This window comes from Tachysurus fulvidraco, chromosome 1, assembly GCF_022655615.1.
Source record: "Tachysurus fulvidraco isolate hzauxx_2018 chromosome 1, HZAU_PFXX_2.0, whole genome shotgun sequence".
NCBI classification, from domain to species: Eukaryota; Metazoa; Chordata; class Actinopteri; order Siluriformes; family Bagridae; genus Tachysurus; species Tachysurus fulvidraco.
The window spans coordinates 11427653-11446190 of NC_062518.1; the positions used below are offsets into that span (position 1 = coordinate 11427653).

The window sequence follows — 18538 nt, forward strand, 5'->3', positions numbered from 1 at the left end:
GCCTCCGCCTTGTGTGCGGGGAGTTTGCATGTTCTCCCCGTACCTCGGGGGTTTCCTTCGGGTACTCCGGTTTCCTCCCCCAGGCCAAAGACATGCATGGTAGGTTGATTGGCATCTCTGGAAAATTGTCCGTAATGTGTGTGTGTGTGAGTGAATGAGAGTGTGTGTGTGCCCTGCGATGGGTTGGGTGTATCCTGCCTTGATGCCCGATGACGCCTGAGATAGGCACAGGCTCCCCGTGACCTGAGAATAGTTCGGATAAGCGGTAAAAAATGAATGAAATGAATGTTCTTGCTCCCTGTTTGGGGTCGCCAGAGTGGATCAGCATCTTTTGATTTTGGCCTAGGTTTTATGCTGGATGCCCTTCCATTTTATCCAGGCTTGGGACCAGCACTGAGAATTTACCCCTGTGTCGGTTCTCTGCCTTTGAATCCATCCCAAGTTTATATTCCTATGATGCTTCTGGAATACCAGGGAATTATTCTGTACTTTTAATGTATATGTAGGTTTTCTCTGAATTCTCAGGTTTCCTTCCACGTCCCATAATCATGCCACATTGAATGGTCTGGTGTCTTCTGATGTTCTGGTGTTCTTGTCTGATTATTTTTACATCCAATGAAACAGAATATAACCCAAAAACAGCACTGATTGCATGTTCTCCCCATACCGTTTATTCTTCTCCATAATGTTTTAATCTAAAGCAATTAAGAAGCAGAGCGGAGCAGTGCCACAAGACCAACGGTGTGTAAATGGAAGTTGCCTTTCGAAAGGGTAAAGTGGTGGAAGTGGTGTTCAGGCATCTGGAAAATATAGATGACAGAAATGAGCTAGCTAATGACCGAGGTTAATGATTTAGCTAGCTAACATGTACACCGATCAGCCGTAACATTAAAACCACTGACAGGTGACATGAGTGACGTTTATTATCTCGTTACAGTGGCACCTGTGAAAGAGGTGGGATATATTAGGCAGCAAGTGAACAGTAGGTTCTCAAAGTTGATGTGTTGGAAACATGATCTCTAGCTGTTAATGTGTGTGTGCGTGCATGCGTTTGTGTGTATAATATAACAACTGTGATGTGGTAGTGCTACATTTTTACAAATTTCTCATTTCTAATCTGAGAAATGTCAACCTAGCTTCACAAAATGTAACACTGATGCTATGAGAAACTTTATTAATTCTGAAGACATGAACACAGTTCATGCAGTTTTCTTGCTAACAGTGAAAAACACCTCATTTAAATGTTACCTATATTGCCATCTCATTTCAGACATGTGTTTTGACTGCAGTCTACAGTCTCTAAAACATTGTTGTGTGTCGGCTGAAAAACACTTTATAGCTAAATTACTTGTGAATATAGGAGACAGATATCTTCAGGCTTTGTGGCTTTATAGTCAGCATGTTTGTCTCAATTCTCCAGGGGTTGGGGGTTCAAGTCCTGCCCCCACCTTGTGTTCCAGGGTTGGCATGCTTTCCACCAGGTACTCTGAATTTCAGGTATTGTAGGTTGAATGGCATATCTAAAGAGTGTGTGTGTGTGTGTGTGTGTGTGTGTGTGTGTGTGTGTGTGTGTGTGTGTGTGTGTGTGTGTGTGTGTGTGAGCGAGCGAGCGAGCGAGTGAGAGATAGTGAGAGTGAATGTGAGCGTGAGTGTGAGCGAGTGTGTGTGTGAGCGTGTGAGCCTAGTGGCTAGATGAGTTTGAATCCCTGGTCCACCAAGCTGCCTCTGCTGGGCCCCTGAGCAAGGCCCTTAACCCTCAATTGCTAAGTAGTATAAAATAAAATAATATGTAAGTCACTCTGGATAAGTGTGTCTGCTAAATGCAGTAAATGTGTGAGATTGTGCCCTGTGATGGACTGGCTTTATCCAGTAGGTCCTCTATGTTGTGCTCAAGTCCTCAGGGACGGGCTCCCAGTTTACCAGGACCCTGTGTAGTATAGTCGGTACAGAAAATGAAAGGATGGATGGACATTTTAATACATATTTTAACTATTCTGACTAAAAATAAAAGAGAATAGAGAGAGAAAAAAGAAATACATATATAAAAATAAGGATAAATAAATAAATATATGCAATTAAATAATGGATATTATTTAAATGTAAATAATGTAATTTCTACAAAAGTTAATAAAAGTATAAAAAGTAGGCTTTGTTACAAGTGTTTTGCAGTAGCCTACATCATGCTTCCATGTTGTTAGTTTAAATCAGTTTTCTGCACCAATGTACCCAGAGCTGCAAGCTACAGGACGGAATTGGAACACGACCCAAAACTGCTCTTCCGTGTTCCCTACCTAGTGCACTAGGCGTGGATATGACACACAGCCTTCCTCCACAGCGCCGTGTAAACATGGCCGACAGCATGCAAGCTCAAAAACTCGACCTCATTTTCCAGCATATAAGAAACGTTCCTGATTTTCCCGTCAAAGGCATCGTGTTCAAGTGGGTGAATTCTGTCATGTGTTACTATCATGTTTATAAACCAGTACATTATTGTGTATGTCACGCGCTAGTAGTTATGCTAAGCTAAGTGAGCTAACTTAGTCTGAATATAATGAATAGATTTTTTTTTGTTTGTTTGTTTTAAACATGTTATACTGTCCTTTAACTATTCGCTATGTACATAAGTCACTTTATATACATAAATGTTTTATTTTATCCTTTGTTAAAGTTTCCTAAACTATTACACGTCACTCCCGGACGTCTCGTGCTGCTGTGTTTACATAGTTTCCCTTCATTTCAGGGATATTTGTCCTATTCTGAAGGAACCTAAAGCTCTGGCTGCAGTTATTGATCTGTTTGAGGAACATGTCAGGAAAACCCACCCAAATACTGAACTCATTGTGGGTGAGACACTTTCATGTCTATTTCTAACTACATCAGCTCTTGAACCTGACTGATCATGACTTGATTCATTTCCTGTAACAGCAATTAATCAATCAACAACAAGCCAGATTCCACTTCTTGTATTTTGAATTTTTCTCTACCTGCTGATCTCCTGAGATTTCCACACACTACAATCTCTTGAGTTTACGCAGTCGTTGTGCAATAAATATTCCCAAAGACCGGGATGCTAAGGTGCCAATACTTTTGGAGGCGAGTGGAAATGAGCAATTCCTCTCATTGTGCTGAGTGTTTTGAGATTTTTTTGTTTTTTGGACGTGAGGTCACGTGACGTCATCTGAATACCCATAAGGAAGTTCCCTTCACTGTTCTGAGTGCTTTAATACGTCACATGTCAATGTTTTGGAAAGTTTTTTGATTTTGCATATGTTGGGGGCGGAGCTGCAGGAAAACCGAAAGGCCAGTCGGTACACCAATTTAAACCTTTGTCCAGAATATCACCTTAAAGGAGCTGGGCGAGTTTGGTGTAGATGGCTTGAAAGTTTGCTGAGTTATAAACCTCTAATATTTATAATGGGTGTCTATGGCAAAAAGGCCACTTTATGACCCGGTACCATGAGTACCGGAACTTGGATCGCTTAGAAATGTAATAGCAACAAACTTCAGACCTACGACATATCCGATTTTGGTGCATATGGCTCGAATATCCTAGTAGGAGTTACTCAGGATGTTGGCTTCTACAAGGTGAACATAACAATTCACATGGACTTGTATCGAACGCTAAAACTGATCTTTAAATAAAAAAGTTCAAAGTAATTTAACAAAGACTTGCATTTGTTGAAATTGTTGGTAGGATGTAAGGAGTCTCCAGTGTGAGTGAGTAAGATTTCTGCCACTAGAAGACTTTTTGTTATTTGTGCACAATATCAGGGACAATTGTACGTTAAAATGCTACAGTAATCTACTCATTTATAGTTCTCTAACCAGCCAATAAGGTGGCAGCAAGGAAATTTTTTTTTTTTATAATTTATATGAATCCGTAGCTTTGGGGAGTTTTCACATCAGCCATCAGAACGTTTAAAAGCATCTCAGCATCTCAGTGATCGTGAATTTTTCTCTACCTGCTGTTCTCCTGGGATTTCCACACACTACGGTCTCTTGAGTTTACTCAGTCGTTGTGCAATAAATAAAACAATGATCTCAATAATTGTGTGAGCTGCTGTTTTGTGGATGGAGAAGTCTTTTTGAGGAGACGGATCAGCGGAGAACGGCCAGACAGTTTCGATCCGATAAAGTCTATGGTAACTCAGACAACCACTCTGTACAAATGTGGTGAGCAGAAAAGGATCTCAGTGGAAGCTCGAGGTGGACGGGTTACGACAGCAGACGAGCACCACTTCTGTCAGTCAAGAACAGAAAACTGAGCACACGCTCACTAACACTAGTCAGGTGAAGACTAGAAAAATATAGCCTGGTCTGATGAAGCTGGATTTGAAATTCAAATTTTGTTCGTCACGTACACGATCGTACACAGTGAATATAATATAATATCAAAGCAAGAATATCAGAAAAGTATATTGTAAAATTCATTCATTTTCTACCGCTTATCCGAACTATTCTCGGGTCATGGGGAGCCTGTGCCTATCTCAGACGTCATCCGGCATCGAGGCAGGATACACCCTTTACGGAGTGCCAACCCATCGCAGGGCACACACACTCTCATTCACTCACACACTACGTACAATTTTCCAGAGATGCCAATCAACCTACCATGCATGTCTTTGGACCGGGGGAGGAAACCAGAGTACCTGGAGGAAACCCGAGGCACGGGGAGAACATGCAAACTCCACACACGCAAGGCGGAGGCGGGAATCGAACCCCGATCCTGGAGGTGTGAGGCGAACGTGCTAACCACTAAGCTACCGTGCCCCCTTATATGATAAATTATTATGTAAAAATAGAAAATATAATCAGAAACAGAGGTGGTGTCATCAAACATGTAGAGGTAGTGCGATGCAGAGATGTGCAGGGGAACGGACATATGTAAATGTTAAAGTGCAGGATGGGCATATAGTGCAATGTGCAATGTTCCGACTATGGTGGTGGTGGTTGTGCAGATTTGAGCAGTCCAGAAAGGGCTTCAGGCTCTTGGTGTTCACCAGTTTAAGGGCCCGGATGGCCTGTGGGAAGAAGCTCATCCTCATTCTCTCTGTGTTCACCTTCAAGGTGCGGAATCACTTCCATGAGATCAACAGAAAAAAAAATTGTGTGTGTGTGTATATTTTTAGGCTGAAAAGGCTGCAGTGTTTTACTTTATTAACTAAAAAATAGATAAAGATAAATGGTTTGGATAGTGAGTGAGTGTTTATCACTGATAAGGTGTAAGTGATAACAGAACTTGGCTCACAGATGTTCCACAGAGTCAAGCGTAAAGATAAAGGGGGCGAAGTACAACACGCCGTTTTTTAATCACTTGAATAAGTTGAAGTAGTTCTAATCTAATCACAAACTGCTGTTGTACAGTCCGGGTCATGAGTTCGCATATACTTTGCATAATCTGCAAAATGTTAACAATTGTAAGAAAGAAAGAAATGGACAAAGGAATTTGGTTTATATTTAGTACTGGAACTAGAAACGATATAAAGGTATAAGCAGAGTTGGATTTCTGGATGCTTTAATTATAAACACAAGCATTCAGCTGTATGTTTGCGCTCAGGTCGAGACGTGTCCTGGTCAGGAATGGAATCCCAACCCTCAGAACCGAATCAGATGCTCTTACTTTTGTGCTCTGTGGTTTCTCTTTGCTAGGTTCATTGTAACGCTCAGATTGTTTGTGATAGCAGTAAAGATGATGCATTTGTGAAGCACTCTGAAGTACGTGTGGTGTGACCTCTGTGCCTCTCGTTACTGCCTTAAATGAGTGCTCTATATAAGTGCTGTATACATTCTTTCCTCTTTGGTAGCCGTTTCATCCTGATCATGGTCGAGGTGGATCTGGAGACCGGATGCCAGGAACACTGGGTGTATCGGTCAGGAATCCTGTTTCGTTTTTATATGTCGTGCTGGGAAGTACCTGAAAATCTGCAAATATGAGCGAGGCCGAATCCTGCGTATTCTCTCGCTGTCGAAAGGGAGGCACTTCTTGTTAGTTGGTGTTCTACAGATTCACAGTTGTTTGTACAGTTCACTTTAGAAACAGTACAATTTCGTTCTGCGTGCTCTGCTCAGTTACATCTGCTCACTAGGCTGAAGCTTTTATCCAAAAAGACTCACAGTTGAGACAGAAAACACAAGACAAGGCGGCTTTTGGCGCTACTTGGACTTGAACTCACAACCTTCTGATCAGCAGATTAACTTACAGTCAGTTTTACTGATGTAGCGTTACCAGAGATTAGGCTTGAAAAAAGACTCCTAAAATGGAGAAATGTCCACTGGAGTACATGAATATTTGATTTCTAAGCTTTGTTTGGTGAAACAAGTGGAAACAAGTTTAAATATATATATATTATTCAAATAATCCAATTTTAGGAAATAATAAAAGGGAATCTTCTTGTTTTCCCGTTTCATGTTAAAATGAAAAATGTACAAATTCAATCTACACTAAATGAGATTTCTTGCAATCCTTTTTTTTGTTTTTGTTTTTTTTTATTAGTATTATTTGCTGCACAGTTTTACAGAAACGTGTTAGTTGGTGCCTTCTAGGTCCTGATTTTTTGTTATCCAGCTCTGGTGAGGAATTAGTGGATTAGGAAACACTAGTGTAAATATTTTTAGCCTTTTCTTGTGTAGCTTGCATTCAATTTTCTTTACAGCTTTTCTGTGGGACCTCTATTACTAGATTATCTGAGAGCCACGTTAATCACTCCACTGTTGCGAGTCCTCGCACTTTTAAGCTACATTCCTTTTAGCTGATTAGCTCGGTCATCAAACCAGCACTGTAGTGGGATTGGATTAGTAGGTTGTTTTTTGTCGTTTCTTTTTTCCCCCAAGCTCTAGAGCTGCTGTTACGAGACAACTCTAGAGGACATGAAGGTCTTCATCAGAATGAACAGACTTGTAGAAATACATTGTGTTGCTTTCTGGGTGGATTGGAAATGATGTCTAAAGAAACATTGAAAATAAACAAATAAACAAAAACAAAAAAAGAAGAAGACCTGAATACGATCCCTGGGTGATTCACTCTGATGTCCATACGGGAAAGGAGAATCAAAAAAAGTTGGTGGTTTATAATGCACTCCTGGGGTGAGCGTAAAGCTCCATGTTGTCTCACCACAGTATATACTGACCATTACTTTTCATCTGTTTCCCCTGTGAGGGTTTTGCTGCATGCTGATACATGGCACTGACCACACACACACTTTCAGGCTAAACAAGAAGCAGTTACCACTAAACATCAGAAACGGGAAGCCGAAGAGAAGCGAGAGCATCAAACTGTGTGACACGTGGCATCATTAACACCATTAATAGCAGCGTTCACTTTCTTTCATCTAATGAGAGAATTTTACCTAAAGAGAACTGGCTCCTGAAACTGTCACTGTGTCTGAGCCTTGTGTGTGAAGTAAAATGTTCATTCATCCAGATGAGGAGATACTAGTGTAGGGTACAGTGAGAAGTGTAGATCTGTATAAAAACATGATGGATGGATGGATAGATAGATAGATAGATAGATAGATAGATGGGTACTTTCTTGATAGATAGATAGATGGGTACTTTCTTGATAGATAGATAGATGGGTACTTTCTTGATAGATAGATAGATAGATAGATAGATAGATAGATAGATAGATAGATAGATAGATAGATAGATGGGTACTTTCTTGATAGATAGATAGATAGATGGGTACTTTCTTGATAGATAGATAGATGGGTACTTTCTTGATAGATAGATAGATAGATAGATAGATAGATAGATAGATAGATAGATAGATAGATAGATAGATGGGTACTTTCTTGATAGATAGATAGATAGATAGATAGATAGATAGATAGATGGGTACTTTCTTGATAGATAGATAGATGGGTACTTTCTTGATAGATAGATAGATAGATAGATAGATAGATAGATAGATAGATAGATAGATAGATAGATAGATAGATAGATGGGTACTTTCTTGATAGATAGATAGATAGATAGATAGATAGATGGGTACTTTCTTGATAGATAGATAGATAGATAGGTAGGTAGGTAGGTAGGTAGGTAGGTAGGTAGGTAGGTACTTTCATTCTAGATTGATAGATTGAATGATTGATAGATACTTTCTTCTTTACTATAACCATAGTTAGTTAGTTAGTTAATTGTTGGACAGAAAATACATGTATTATAAAGAACAAAGTGGCACCTGTAAAATGTTACTAGTGAAATTCCACCAGGACATAATGCCATCCAGATTGGGCTTATCACTCATGTTATTACATACATTTATTTAAATAAAATCTCTTTTTAGGGATTTCTAGAGAGTTCCGGATTTCTCCTGGAGTATTAGGTGGTTTTCACACAGGACAGTTTGCTGTGGTCTGATGAGGAGTGTATTTGTTCCCGGCTGCTTTCAGACTCTTATTATCCTTATTTTGGTGCTAGTGTGTGACGTAAGACTCCTTACCACAGCGTTCCCTTTCTCATTCTATACATGTGTTGTGGAAACAGACTTTCACAGGTTACTTTACTTCCTGCTCGAGTGCAGACCCGAGTACAAGTCATGTTCGCATTCACATGCACAGTTCCAGTGTACCTGAACTCCTACAGGTAGCCTCGGGTTCAGCTCCGCTCCACATGACCACTGTTATGGAAGTTTGTGACAAAATAGCACACTGGTAAGCACGGGCAAGAGAAAAAAGGTTCACAATTTATTTGTGCTGCTGCACAACAAGACCCAACACCCCGTGTAGCATTTTATAGCAGATTTTATAAATATCGTCGATCGTTGGTAACATTACAACGTAACCTGATTAGTCTCAGATCAAACTCCGGACAAATACACACACAAGATCAGACCCTCACAAACAACTTCTTAGTAAAATCATAATTTCTTTCCATCACACTGCTTTCACGTTACTACATTTTTCACGTAAACCTGCAAAGGTTAAGACCGTTTTACTGCCTTCCTGAGGCATTTTCTGCTAAATAAAAAAAGCATAAAAATTCTTTCTAACTCTGTTTTTTTCTGATGTCATCTAATATACACACACATCATATTTTAATACAATCTACAGTATGTGGTTAGAAGACTTCTACCTCTATGACCATACTACATATCGATAGACTTTGATCTTCTCTCACACACACGTGTAACTTGAATGGGAAATAACGCAGTCGTTTTATTGCTCGTTGACGTGCCGTCATTCAGCAGAACGGTTTTTATCATGCGATCTTCCTCAACGCAAGTTGCAGCCTTGTCGATTTTTCGGCTGCTCGTGCATTACTGCGATTTTCTTTCAGTGTGCCATTTGTAAGGAAATATCAGTTTGTACACAGCGCAAGCTTGTTGGTCATTCTGACATAAATGGTGTTTTACATTTAGTGTGCAGAGCTAATGCACCTTTAGTGAGTTCTTTTGTGTGCTTTAAAAGCCAGTTCTAACAGTATCGTACCATCTAGAGCAGTTGTTGTGATGGGAAGGTAACTTCTTTACCCTTTTAATAACTCATGAAAGATTTATGCTCATTTCTATCCCTAACAATCTTGACTTGCTCTGGAAAAGTCCAGTCTAAAGGCAGTTTCCCCTTGTAACAATTAAAGAGCTGCCTCGGTGTGTTTCCAGAACGTTGCACGTCTCAGCTGCCCTTAAACCACTTTAGAAGCTTCTAAATTCAGGAATTAAATGAATCCATTAAGTCTCAAATAACCACTGATTGTCAGATGTTGGTGTTTATATATTACTCCATTTTAAACAGGATTAAATGGACTTTAAAAAAAATATTATTGACTTTTATCAGGGTTCGTGGTAGGTCAGTGGTTAAAGTGCAATGCTGGTGACCAGAAGGATTTCCCAGGAATTCCAAAGACCAGCGGTTCAAACAGGCCGATTAATTTAAGCTCACAACAAGGGACTCTATTCGTATTGAAAGAGTCTGGTTCTTGCTGGAAGATTTGTTGATCTTGTCATCAACTCATTTTATTCATTGTAAAAAAAAATATTTTTTTTTGCAGGTCTGGAGGCCCGTGGCTTTCTGTTCGGCCCGCTATTGGCCCAGAGATTAGGAATCGGCTTCGTCTTGGTCAGGAAGAAAGGAAAACTTCCTGGTCCCACAGAGTGTGTATCGTACACCCTCGAGTACGCCACGGTGAGGACCGCTGCTCTGCGGCTACAGGGAACGTTATTTCTACATGCACGCACACACAGACCTTTGTTTTTGTTTTTTAACTGGGTCTCTTTGCCGCGGCTCAGGTTTGATTCCCGGGCAGGAAGCTAACCCCACCACCGAAGAGTTAACTTTCAGGCCTTGGTGCCAAGCCCGGATTAACCATGAAGAGTTGCATTAAAAAGGGAGTAAGGTGTTAAAACTGCACTCAGCCAAAAGACAACTACAATAGACGGGATTTAAAATGAAGTATTAAAGATCACTTTCAGCTTTAATTTGAGCATATTTACATCCAGTGAACAGTGTAGGAATTACAGCTTGTAAACATATAGTTGTATTCATGTGTGTATTCATTTACATTTGAAATGAAGACCACTCTGTGAAGACCACTCTGTGAAATGAAGACCACTCAAATCTGTGGTAGATGAACTCAAATTTTTTTCCCCTGGTTAAAAAAAACCCTACATAATAACTGGCCACATCTTCCAGGAGAAACATGAAGGATTCCTTTCAATGAATGCTGAACGTTTGTATCTCAGCTCCTGTATACTGCTGGAGACGTCGGTGTACAAATATTTATGGACCTGACTGACGAGAGGCATGGCTGGGAGAGGCAGGACCAAAATAACGGTAACAATAAGTACAATTCTGTCAGTTGATGCAGGGATACATCACACCATGAGAACCTGTAGGAACCAAACAGAAACATTACATACTCAGATGGGAAGATCCACCGAGAACGGTTGAAAACTTGCAAACATCGTATGGGTTTATCTACCGATCCAGACAGTAATGCCAAAGGTTAAAATTGAGGTAATGCCATTAGTGAGAAGAGAAGAGCACTTGGAACCACAGCGAAGAACATATCTTATATTGGAGAAGAAAGAAAAGTTGTTTCAGGTTGCTCCATATTCGCATTTAAGTTCAACATCACTGGACGCAAACACGTCTACTTGGTGTTGCTCATGACTCGGGAAGTCATCGGCTCTCTGGTCAGATAAGAAGCTCTAACTATTGCTTATCACCTGATTATCAGCACTGAGACCTTAATAAGGCCATGACTATCATGTTAAATGTCTGAGCTAGTTGGATCAGTGGATTATTTTGGACTCTATAAGCATAAAGATCTAATCTAATCTTTTGAGGAGGAAAATCTTTGTTGAACAAATTATTATTATTATTATTATTACAGTAATCCCTCGCTACTTCGCGGTTCAAGTTTCACGGCCTCAGTGCATCGCTGATTTTTCAAAAATATTCATCAAAAATAAAAACGGTTTCCCAGGATGCCAGACAAAGAGAGAAACTCTCTCAGAAGCTTTGTACATACCCACGGGCACTCAGACAAGGCACAGGATTGGTTCCCAGCACGAGATCTGAGCTGATTGGCTGTGCATCATCGCATCCTCTCCCAGCTTCTTCCCTTGTTGTATCTCGCCACTCTCGTTCACGCTGTCAACTGTCTCGTGTATTGTGTTCGAAATTAACTTTTCGTTAAGCCCTTACATTGCCTCCTAAGCGCCGTGCCCCTTTTAAAGATTCCTCTGGTGAGCCCAAGAGGAAGAGGATGACCATCAGTGAAAAGGTCAAACTTAGGGCCAATCCTACTTCGAGGGGTTCCAGTCCCCATTAACCGCGATAAACAAGCTATCACTCACTCATTTTCTACCGCTTATCCGAACTACCTCGGGTCACGGGGAGCCTGTGCCTATCTCAGGCGTCATCGGGCATCAAGGCAGGATACACCCTGGACAGAGTGCCAACCCATCGCAGGGCACACACACACTCTAAACAAGCTATCACTGTATTATTATTACTTTGAACTGTGAAAAGATTCAAAGCCTATTGGAATTGAGCAGGTATATCGATGTGGATTCATCGTCGTCTCTTGATCGTGTCTTGCAGGCTGAGGCGGAGATTCAGTCTGACGCTGTGCAGCCAGGACAGAATGTTCTGATCATCGACGACCTGCTGGCTACTGGAGGTGTGTAACAGTTAGTGAAATATCAGTATGTTCTTTCTTAAAGAGACCCCAGGCTCATCGATCAAACAATGTTACGTTCCGTCGATACCTTTTTTTTGTACAGACGACGAAATAATCCATAGGCGGAACTAACCATCCTGTGCTTTTGTCAGGGACACTACATGCAGCGTGTGAGCTGATGAAGAAACAGAAGGCTCATGTGCTCGGCTGCTTGGTGGTGATCGAGCTGAAGGACCTCGGCGGAGCACAAACACTCCCCAGCCCCGTCTTTTCTTTGTTACAATGCTGAACATACTTTCACATCTGTACCGAGATGTACGACGCATTCCATGTTTACACCGAGATATGAGTTCATACGCATGAGATTCTTTTCAATCTCTTGCGTCTCATTAATTTAAAGAATAATGGTAGAGGGTTTAAGTAATCATCAGATAATTGCAGGAGGATTCGCCAAGTGGGACGCTTTGTCCTTCGGGATGCGGCTATGCAGTTACAAACAATCTATAGTCAAGGCAATATATCTGAATAAGAAACAATTTCAGCGTCATTCCACTAGTTGGGATGTGAATAGTAAGACATCTGCTGTAATTATTGCACCGATTCTGCTTTTCTTCATATGTCTGTTGTTCATTAAGCCGGTTCACTGGAGCCTGTTTTACAAACGTGCCATGATTATGTTTTAGTTTGTCGATGAGATCATACATTTGTTAGTTAGCTATCTTCATCATTACAGTTAGCCATTTCAAGACAGGATTTCTCTTAAATGTAAAATCCACCCTGAACGTCTTCCATGTCCATCTCATACAAACAAAAATTCAAAAATATCTAGAAACGACCTGGACTGACTTTTACTAAACCAGTAAAAATATTTGATACGTTAATAACAAGCAAACACTAGATTATCCATCAGCTGAGGATTTTGTGATTTAACTGCAAAGCTGCAATCAGACACACTCCGGTCCATCAAACACATTTCTTTTATCATAATCTATGCTTTAGGTTTTGACTTTCTTCCTTTTATTTTAATCAATGACAAATATAAGTGTGTTCATTAAATGTCCTCAGAGGCATTTTAGTCACAGACCTAACACACTAGCATGAGCTTGTGTTTCTGATCCAGACTCTAAAGCACAGCTATATACAGTAAAAGAAGCCCTGGATCAGTGGGTCTGCTAAATGCAACAAACACAATAAAATGAAGCAGTTTAAACTTTGTTATATACGGATCGTACGGTCAAAAGTGTAAAAATCCATGCAAACTCATTCATGATGAAGTTTAGTGACACTGTTTACATAAGTGTAATCTCTCATACAAACTTTATTAACCTCTTAGCTTTTGTTTGAGATTTTCTTTTCCTCCTCATGCTACATTCTATACAGCGGTGGTTTCTATTCTCACTGATGCAGTAAAAATGCCACTTCATGAACGACCTGAAGAACATAGACTTCTGACTACAGAAAATGCTGTATATATGCAAACGGATGTTTGAGCAATTCAAATGATCGACTTTGTTACCCATTAAAAAAGTTTAAAGTAGCTTGTTTATTGGTGAATTAAGCAGCTCTAAGACCCATCACATGACCTGCTGCTGTATAACGAACATCACAGTCGTCACAGCTCACCTCCATAATATAAGCCTAAAACACAGCCACATTAACATCAGTTTCATTTCAAAACAAAAAAAAAAAATAAATTCACACAAACTTCTGTATTTTCTCACAGACTAGTGTTTAGATGAAGTCGCACTGTATCCAGTCCAAAGATTAAAAACATGGAGTCAATTCCTGAATCTATTGCACATTGTTCCAACAAGTCCGGCATCCGCGGCGTCTCAGTGTCTTTCCGCTTCTTTTATCTTCTGGTTCAGTTTCTCCAAAACCAGGTTCACATTTGTGTTTTTGTTCAGCTTGAGGTAGAAATCCTTTCTGACGGGGTGCAACGTGAGCCACTCCGGAGCCAACTCCACCAGCATACGAAGGTGTTTCTCCATTTCCCCTAAAGACAAAACACAAATGCGACGACTTTTAGTTAAAAACTTAATTCAGAAATGATTCAGTTCTTCAACACCTATTTTTCCACATTTTCCCCTAGAATCTCTCGTTTTAGCTCCACCCAACGATAATTGTTATTACCATGGCAACCAGCAGTAGGACTTCATAGTACATTGACAATTACTATGTGTGAATGCAGTTTAAAAAAAAACAACACTGCATAATAATAATAATAATATCTAATAAAGAGCAGCTTCTCACCTGCACTGAGAGAAGAGCGATAGCTAGCGATCATGCGATTACAGGCCAGCTCCATGATCAAAGCCGGCTTTTTCTCAGCTACGAAGACGTTTCTCAGAATCCTGGCCATCTCTGGCAGACGTGTCATCATCCCCAGACGCTCCTCCTGTTCAGGATTCCTCGTCATAGCCGCTTGCAGCTTCTGAGCCTCTTTAGCCCGGATCTGCGCAAGAAAGCAGAGGAAAGTTTACTTAACATGGAAATGGTACAACAGAGAGCCTAAGCTGATGATAAACTGTCATGGCAGCACAGAGCATGGAGTTGGAAATGCCTACCCTCTCTAGCAGAGACTGAGGGACTCCTTTGAGGGCGCTTGGAGTCTGGATGGGTGTCGGAGTTGGTTTCACCGGCGTCGCGCTCTCTTTTGAACAAGCTGCCTCTGCTGTTTTGAGTGCCATGTTAACTAAAGCCTTCTCCATCTGAAAGTCGGGACATTTAATAAGACAAAAAAAAATCCTTAATGTTACACATACACTAATGTGCGACTTTAATCATTATAGCCCCTTAAACATGTACAGCTGTAGAAAGGTGGACAGATACAAGGCATGAAATTGTAACCTAATGCTGTAACTTTTCCCAGTCTGCTGATGGTTCTGCTGCTTCCTGCATTTACCTTAGGGGTCATGAGGGAGCGAGCTCTGTCTAACACTTCCTGAGCCGTGGTAAGCTTCTCTGTCTGTGGAGGCTGAGGCAATTCGCTGGGCAGGATGTTGGGCACCTCGTCTACGTTGAATTTGGGATGCCAGCGGGTTAGTTTATTGTCAGGGATAACTAAAGCGGGGTTCAACGACGCTAGAAATATCTGCAGGACAGAACAGAGAGATCATTATACGTTCAGGTTTGCATGTGTACATTTCTCTCACACACGCACACACACCTTGTCCATTAAGATCCCCAGTTTGTATCGTATTTATATAAATCTTCATGAATGTCAAGGAGGAAAAAATGTATCTTTCTATTTATGGACTCCGATTTATGCTTTATTAAATTAGATGGAAATCTGTATAAAAACAAACACTAACCTTATGGTGTCCCTTCACGATTTCGACCAGGTTCTGATTAAAAATGCTCCTCCTCTCCACCAGGCGAGTAGCAGACAGGATGGGCCTGGTGCCATTTGTTTCTGCAGTAAACCAAAAGCTCTCCAGTAAACAAAGGCTCACACACACACACCTTAAATAGATTTTTAAAAAAAACAATCAATACGAGGTAGTCACCTTCTTCTATGACCGGCTCCAAGGTGAGCTGGAAGTTGGATTTCTTTACTGTTGTGTTGAAGGTCGGGATGTTTTTCTCCTGCCGTAAGATGTAAGCAGACGGGAACACCGTCTTTATCTGCCCTATGTGAGACTCTTCGAAACGTCTGAAGAGAAGAAGAAACAAGGAATTACTTTTTTTTTTGGCTCGAGCTCTCAAATCTGACTTTTTTTTTAATAAACAGCAGTCATGATGGTACTGGTGCCTGCAAGACAACTCAGAGGTTCATATTAATGCAACTTCTGTGTTGTGGAGAGGTTTTCTGCCAGGTTCTGTTTAATTAATATTTATGGAAGGAGTCTCCAATGTCAGGAACTTACTGTTACAAAGCACTCACATTGGAGAGTCTTTAGAAAAGAAAGCCACTTACTTGTGCATCATCTCCTGGACTCCTTGTTTGACTTTGGCGAAGGTGACTGTTTCTGAGCGGTTGAACAACATGCTGACAATGGTGTCCGTATTGCGGAACATTTCTGCTAAAACCTTGTATTTGAAGGGCAGGGTAAGGCCAGGGGGAACGTCCTGAGCTAGAGTGTAGTAGCGCTGATAAGCAGGAAGCTTCTCGCTGAAGTGGGAAAAGCACAAACAGTTAAACTGAGTATTTCTCTTCGTTTCAGTTTATTTGTGATAAAAACTGGAGAAGAGCAAGACAGGTTTAGTGGTTTAATAAAAGTCTGACCAACATCCGCTCATTAACATGGACAGTACTACCACACAAGCCCGGCGCATAATGTGATGACTGTAACGTTCCTGAACGTGCGATTGTAAATCTTACCCTTCAGTCACTTTGTGGTCTTGGGTCTGCTCCTCCGATCTTCTCTCCTCCTCGACCACTCTCTCCTCCTTCCTCTGCTGCGCTTTGGCTGCGAGCTCCCTGGCGCTGACCAGTCGAGCTTTGAGCTCAGCAAGATCAGACACCGGTGCTGGGGTCGGCGAACTCGCCGTTTCAGCCTTTCTGTTCAGCTTCTGCAGGCGAGCCTTCAGCGAAGCCACATCCTCTAGTGAGAACGTTTTCTGGAAGATGACAGAGACACAACGACTGATTAGGACAAAATCCCGGACTGAAGAAAAACACCTGATGGTCACGGCAGATCCTCTGCAGCGTACCTTGTTCGTGGTAGGCTGCTTGGAGATACTCTCTTTGCTCACAGGTGAGTCTTTCGACCCACGCTCGGCTACACAGACCGAATCTTTACGGGTTGGCGAGTTCGCCGGTGCCTGCATGCAAACATCATAAGAGTGATCAGTGAAGGAGTGAGGTGTGCCATCATCTGGCTGGCTTACTTTAATGTACTAACATGATGTCCTGGTTCAACATCACCAGTGCTTAAATAGTACTGAATACTGAATTGTTTCTACTGCTCATAAAAAGTGCACTACGAAGGCAAGAAAACAATCAGAACTAAAACCTGATCTCTATTTGAGCCTCAGATCACATCTGAACAACATGACAGCACATGAGGATTTTATTCACAGATTATTTAAATGTGAGTCACGTGGATTAAAAGGGGTTTATATCGTGTGTGTTTTTTAAATCCGTGTATATCGCGAGATTTCATCATTATGAATAAGAATTAGGGTTAAATGGAGTTTTTCTTTTTTTAAATAACAATGTTGTAGCATAAGAGTCAAACATAAACCTGTTCAAACTTGAGGGTGTGAAATAAAATGCTTGTAACTGCTACACGACCGTATTTAAAGTTCAGTACGGTACAAAAACAACAGTTAGCATTAGCATTAGATGTAAACATTGAGCTTTAAAAGCTACCTGTTGGGTTTCCTCGTGTTTGGAGAGAACTAGCTTCTTTCTCGCGGTCCTTTTCACGGTCTCCGCGCTCTTAGTCGTGTTTAAATCCTTCCCAGTGATCCGGAGTCGTTTTTTAGCCGTGCTGTGCTGCTCAGTGGCGGAAGCGAACACAGCCGAGCAGATATCAAACCCGGCCTCAGATGAAGTCCTCTTCGGTGTTCGGGGACTCTCAGGCGGACCGGCTTTATCTGGGCTCCGAGGCCCGGTGCTGCTCTCCACATGATCAGGAGCAGATACAGCCTCATCGATCACCCTGAGAAATTCGTCCTCTACAGATCTGAGCTGCTCTCGTTCTTCCTGGACAGATCTGAGCTGCTTTCTGACAGATCTGAGCTGTTCTCTTTCCTCCTGGACAGATCTGAGCTGTTCTCTTTCCTCCTGGACAGATCTGAGCTGTTCTCTTTCCTCCTCTGCAGATCTGAGGTGTTCTCTTTCCTCCTCTGCAGATCTGAGGTGTTTTTTTGCCGAGCTTCTGCTCCTCTGAGCTCTGCTTATAGACACCACACTGTCCTCGCTCGGTTTTTGAGATTTAGACCGCAGGGATCGGTCAACGCCTGCTCTCTTAGACTGTGCGAAGTAGTCAGTGACTCGGCCTTGAGCCATGCTTACAAAACAAACCAAAATAAAATCCTACCCTTGTTAAGTTAACCGCCGAAAACCTGAGACGCTGAACAATCGTCTCTCTCCCCTGCGCGCTTCCTCTATAAACTTTCCCGCGAAATCGTACCACGTGACCTTTGTAGGCGGACCGATATGGAGTTTCCGTACATCAAGCACTCCGATTGGTTATCTCAGTGATCAAACAAAGTGTACGTGTACGTGATTGGACATGAGCTCAACGTAGAAAAGTAAATAACAAATGGCTTCCTGCTGTAAATACTCTAATACCACTGTTATACTCTATGTAGTTATATAAATAGGGAGTAGGGAACCATTTGATATTCAACCCACATATATATTTTTTTTAATTCATATTTGTTTATATAAATATATTCCTGCATGTATATCTACAATAGATTTTAAATAACTCCTGAACTAATGTACACCTGTACACCTGAA

At 41.3% G+C, this 18538-nt stretch overlaps 2 protein-coding genes across 2 annotated transcripts; one reads left to right on the plus strand and one right to left on the minus strand.

Annotated features, from left to right (window-relative positions):
- The first annotated feature begins 2285 nt into the window (after nt 1–2285).
- aprt (adenine phosphoribosyltransferase) lies at nt 2286–13660 on the plus strand. Its single transcript, XM_027133038.2, has 5 exons — nt 2286–2439; nt 2741–2844; nt 9988–10121; nt 12045–12123; nt 12276–13660. Exons 1-5 carry the CDS (start codon nt 2312–2314, stop codon nt 12410–12412), a joined length of 582 nt encoding a protein of 193 aa, XP_026988839.1. The 5' UTR covers nt 2286–2311; the 3' UTR covers nt 12413–13660.
- Nucleotides 13648–18200, minus strand: cdt1 (chromatin licensing and DNA replication factor 1). Its single transcript, XM_047822265.1, has 10 exons — nt 17441–18200; nt 16780–16890; nt 16448–16686; nt 16043–16237; nt 15633–15778; nt 15438–15538; nt 15029–15217; nt 14691–14834; nt 14377–14578; nt 13648–14119 (listed from the first exon to the last, which is right to left on the minus strand). Exons 1-10 carry the CDS (start codon nt 18080–18082, stop codon nt 13956–13958), a joined length of 2133 nt encoding a protein of 710 aa, XP_047678221.1. The 5' UTR covers nt 18083–18200; the 3' UTR covers nt 13648–13955.
- Nucleotides 18201–18538: the final 338 nt, after the last annotated feature.

Excerpts from the sequence above, each read along its gene's own strand:
- aprt (XM_027133038.2), top strand. The coding sequence starts at position 2,312 with ATGACACACAGCCTTCCTCCACAGCGCCGTGTAAACATGGCCGACAGC. Across the intron at positions 2,440-2,740 it reads GTCAAAGGCATCGTGTTCAA|GGATATTTGTCCTATTCTGA; the intron begins GTGGGTGAATTC and ends CCTTCATTTCAG. Across the intron at positions 12,124-12,275 it reads CGACCTGCTGGCTACTGGAG|GGACACTACATGCAGCGTGT; the intron begins GTGTGTAACAGT and ends TGCTTTTGTCAG.
- cdt1 (XM_047822265.1), bottom strand. The coding sequence starts at position 18,082 with ATGGCTCAAGGCCGAGTCACTGACTACTTCGCACAGTCTAAGAGAGCA. Across the intron at positions 16,238-16,447 it reads GACCACAAAGTGACTGAAGG|CGAGAAGCTTCCTGCTTATC; the intron begins GTAAGATTTACA and ends TTCCCACTTCAG. Across the intron at positions 14,835-15,028 it reads GCTCCCTCATGACCCCTAAG|ATGGAGAAGGCTTTAGTTAA; the intron begins GTAAATGCAGGA and ends CCCGACTTTCAG.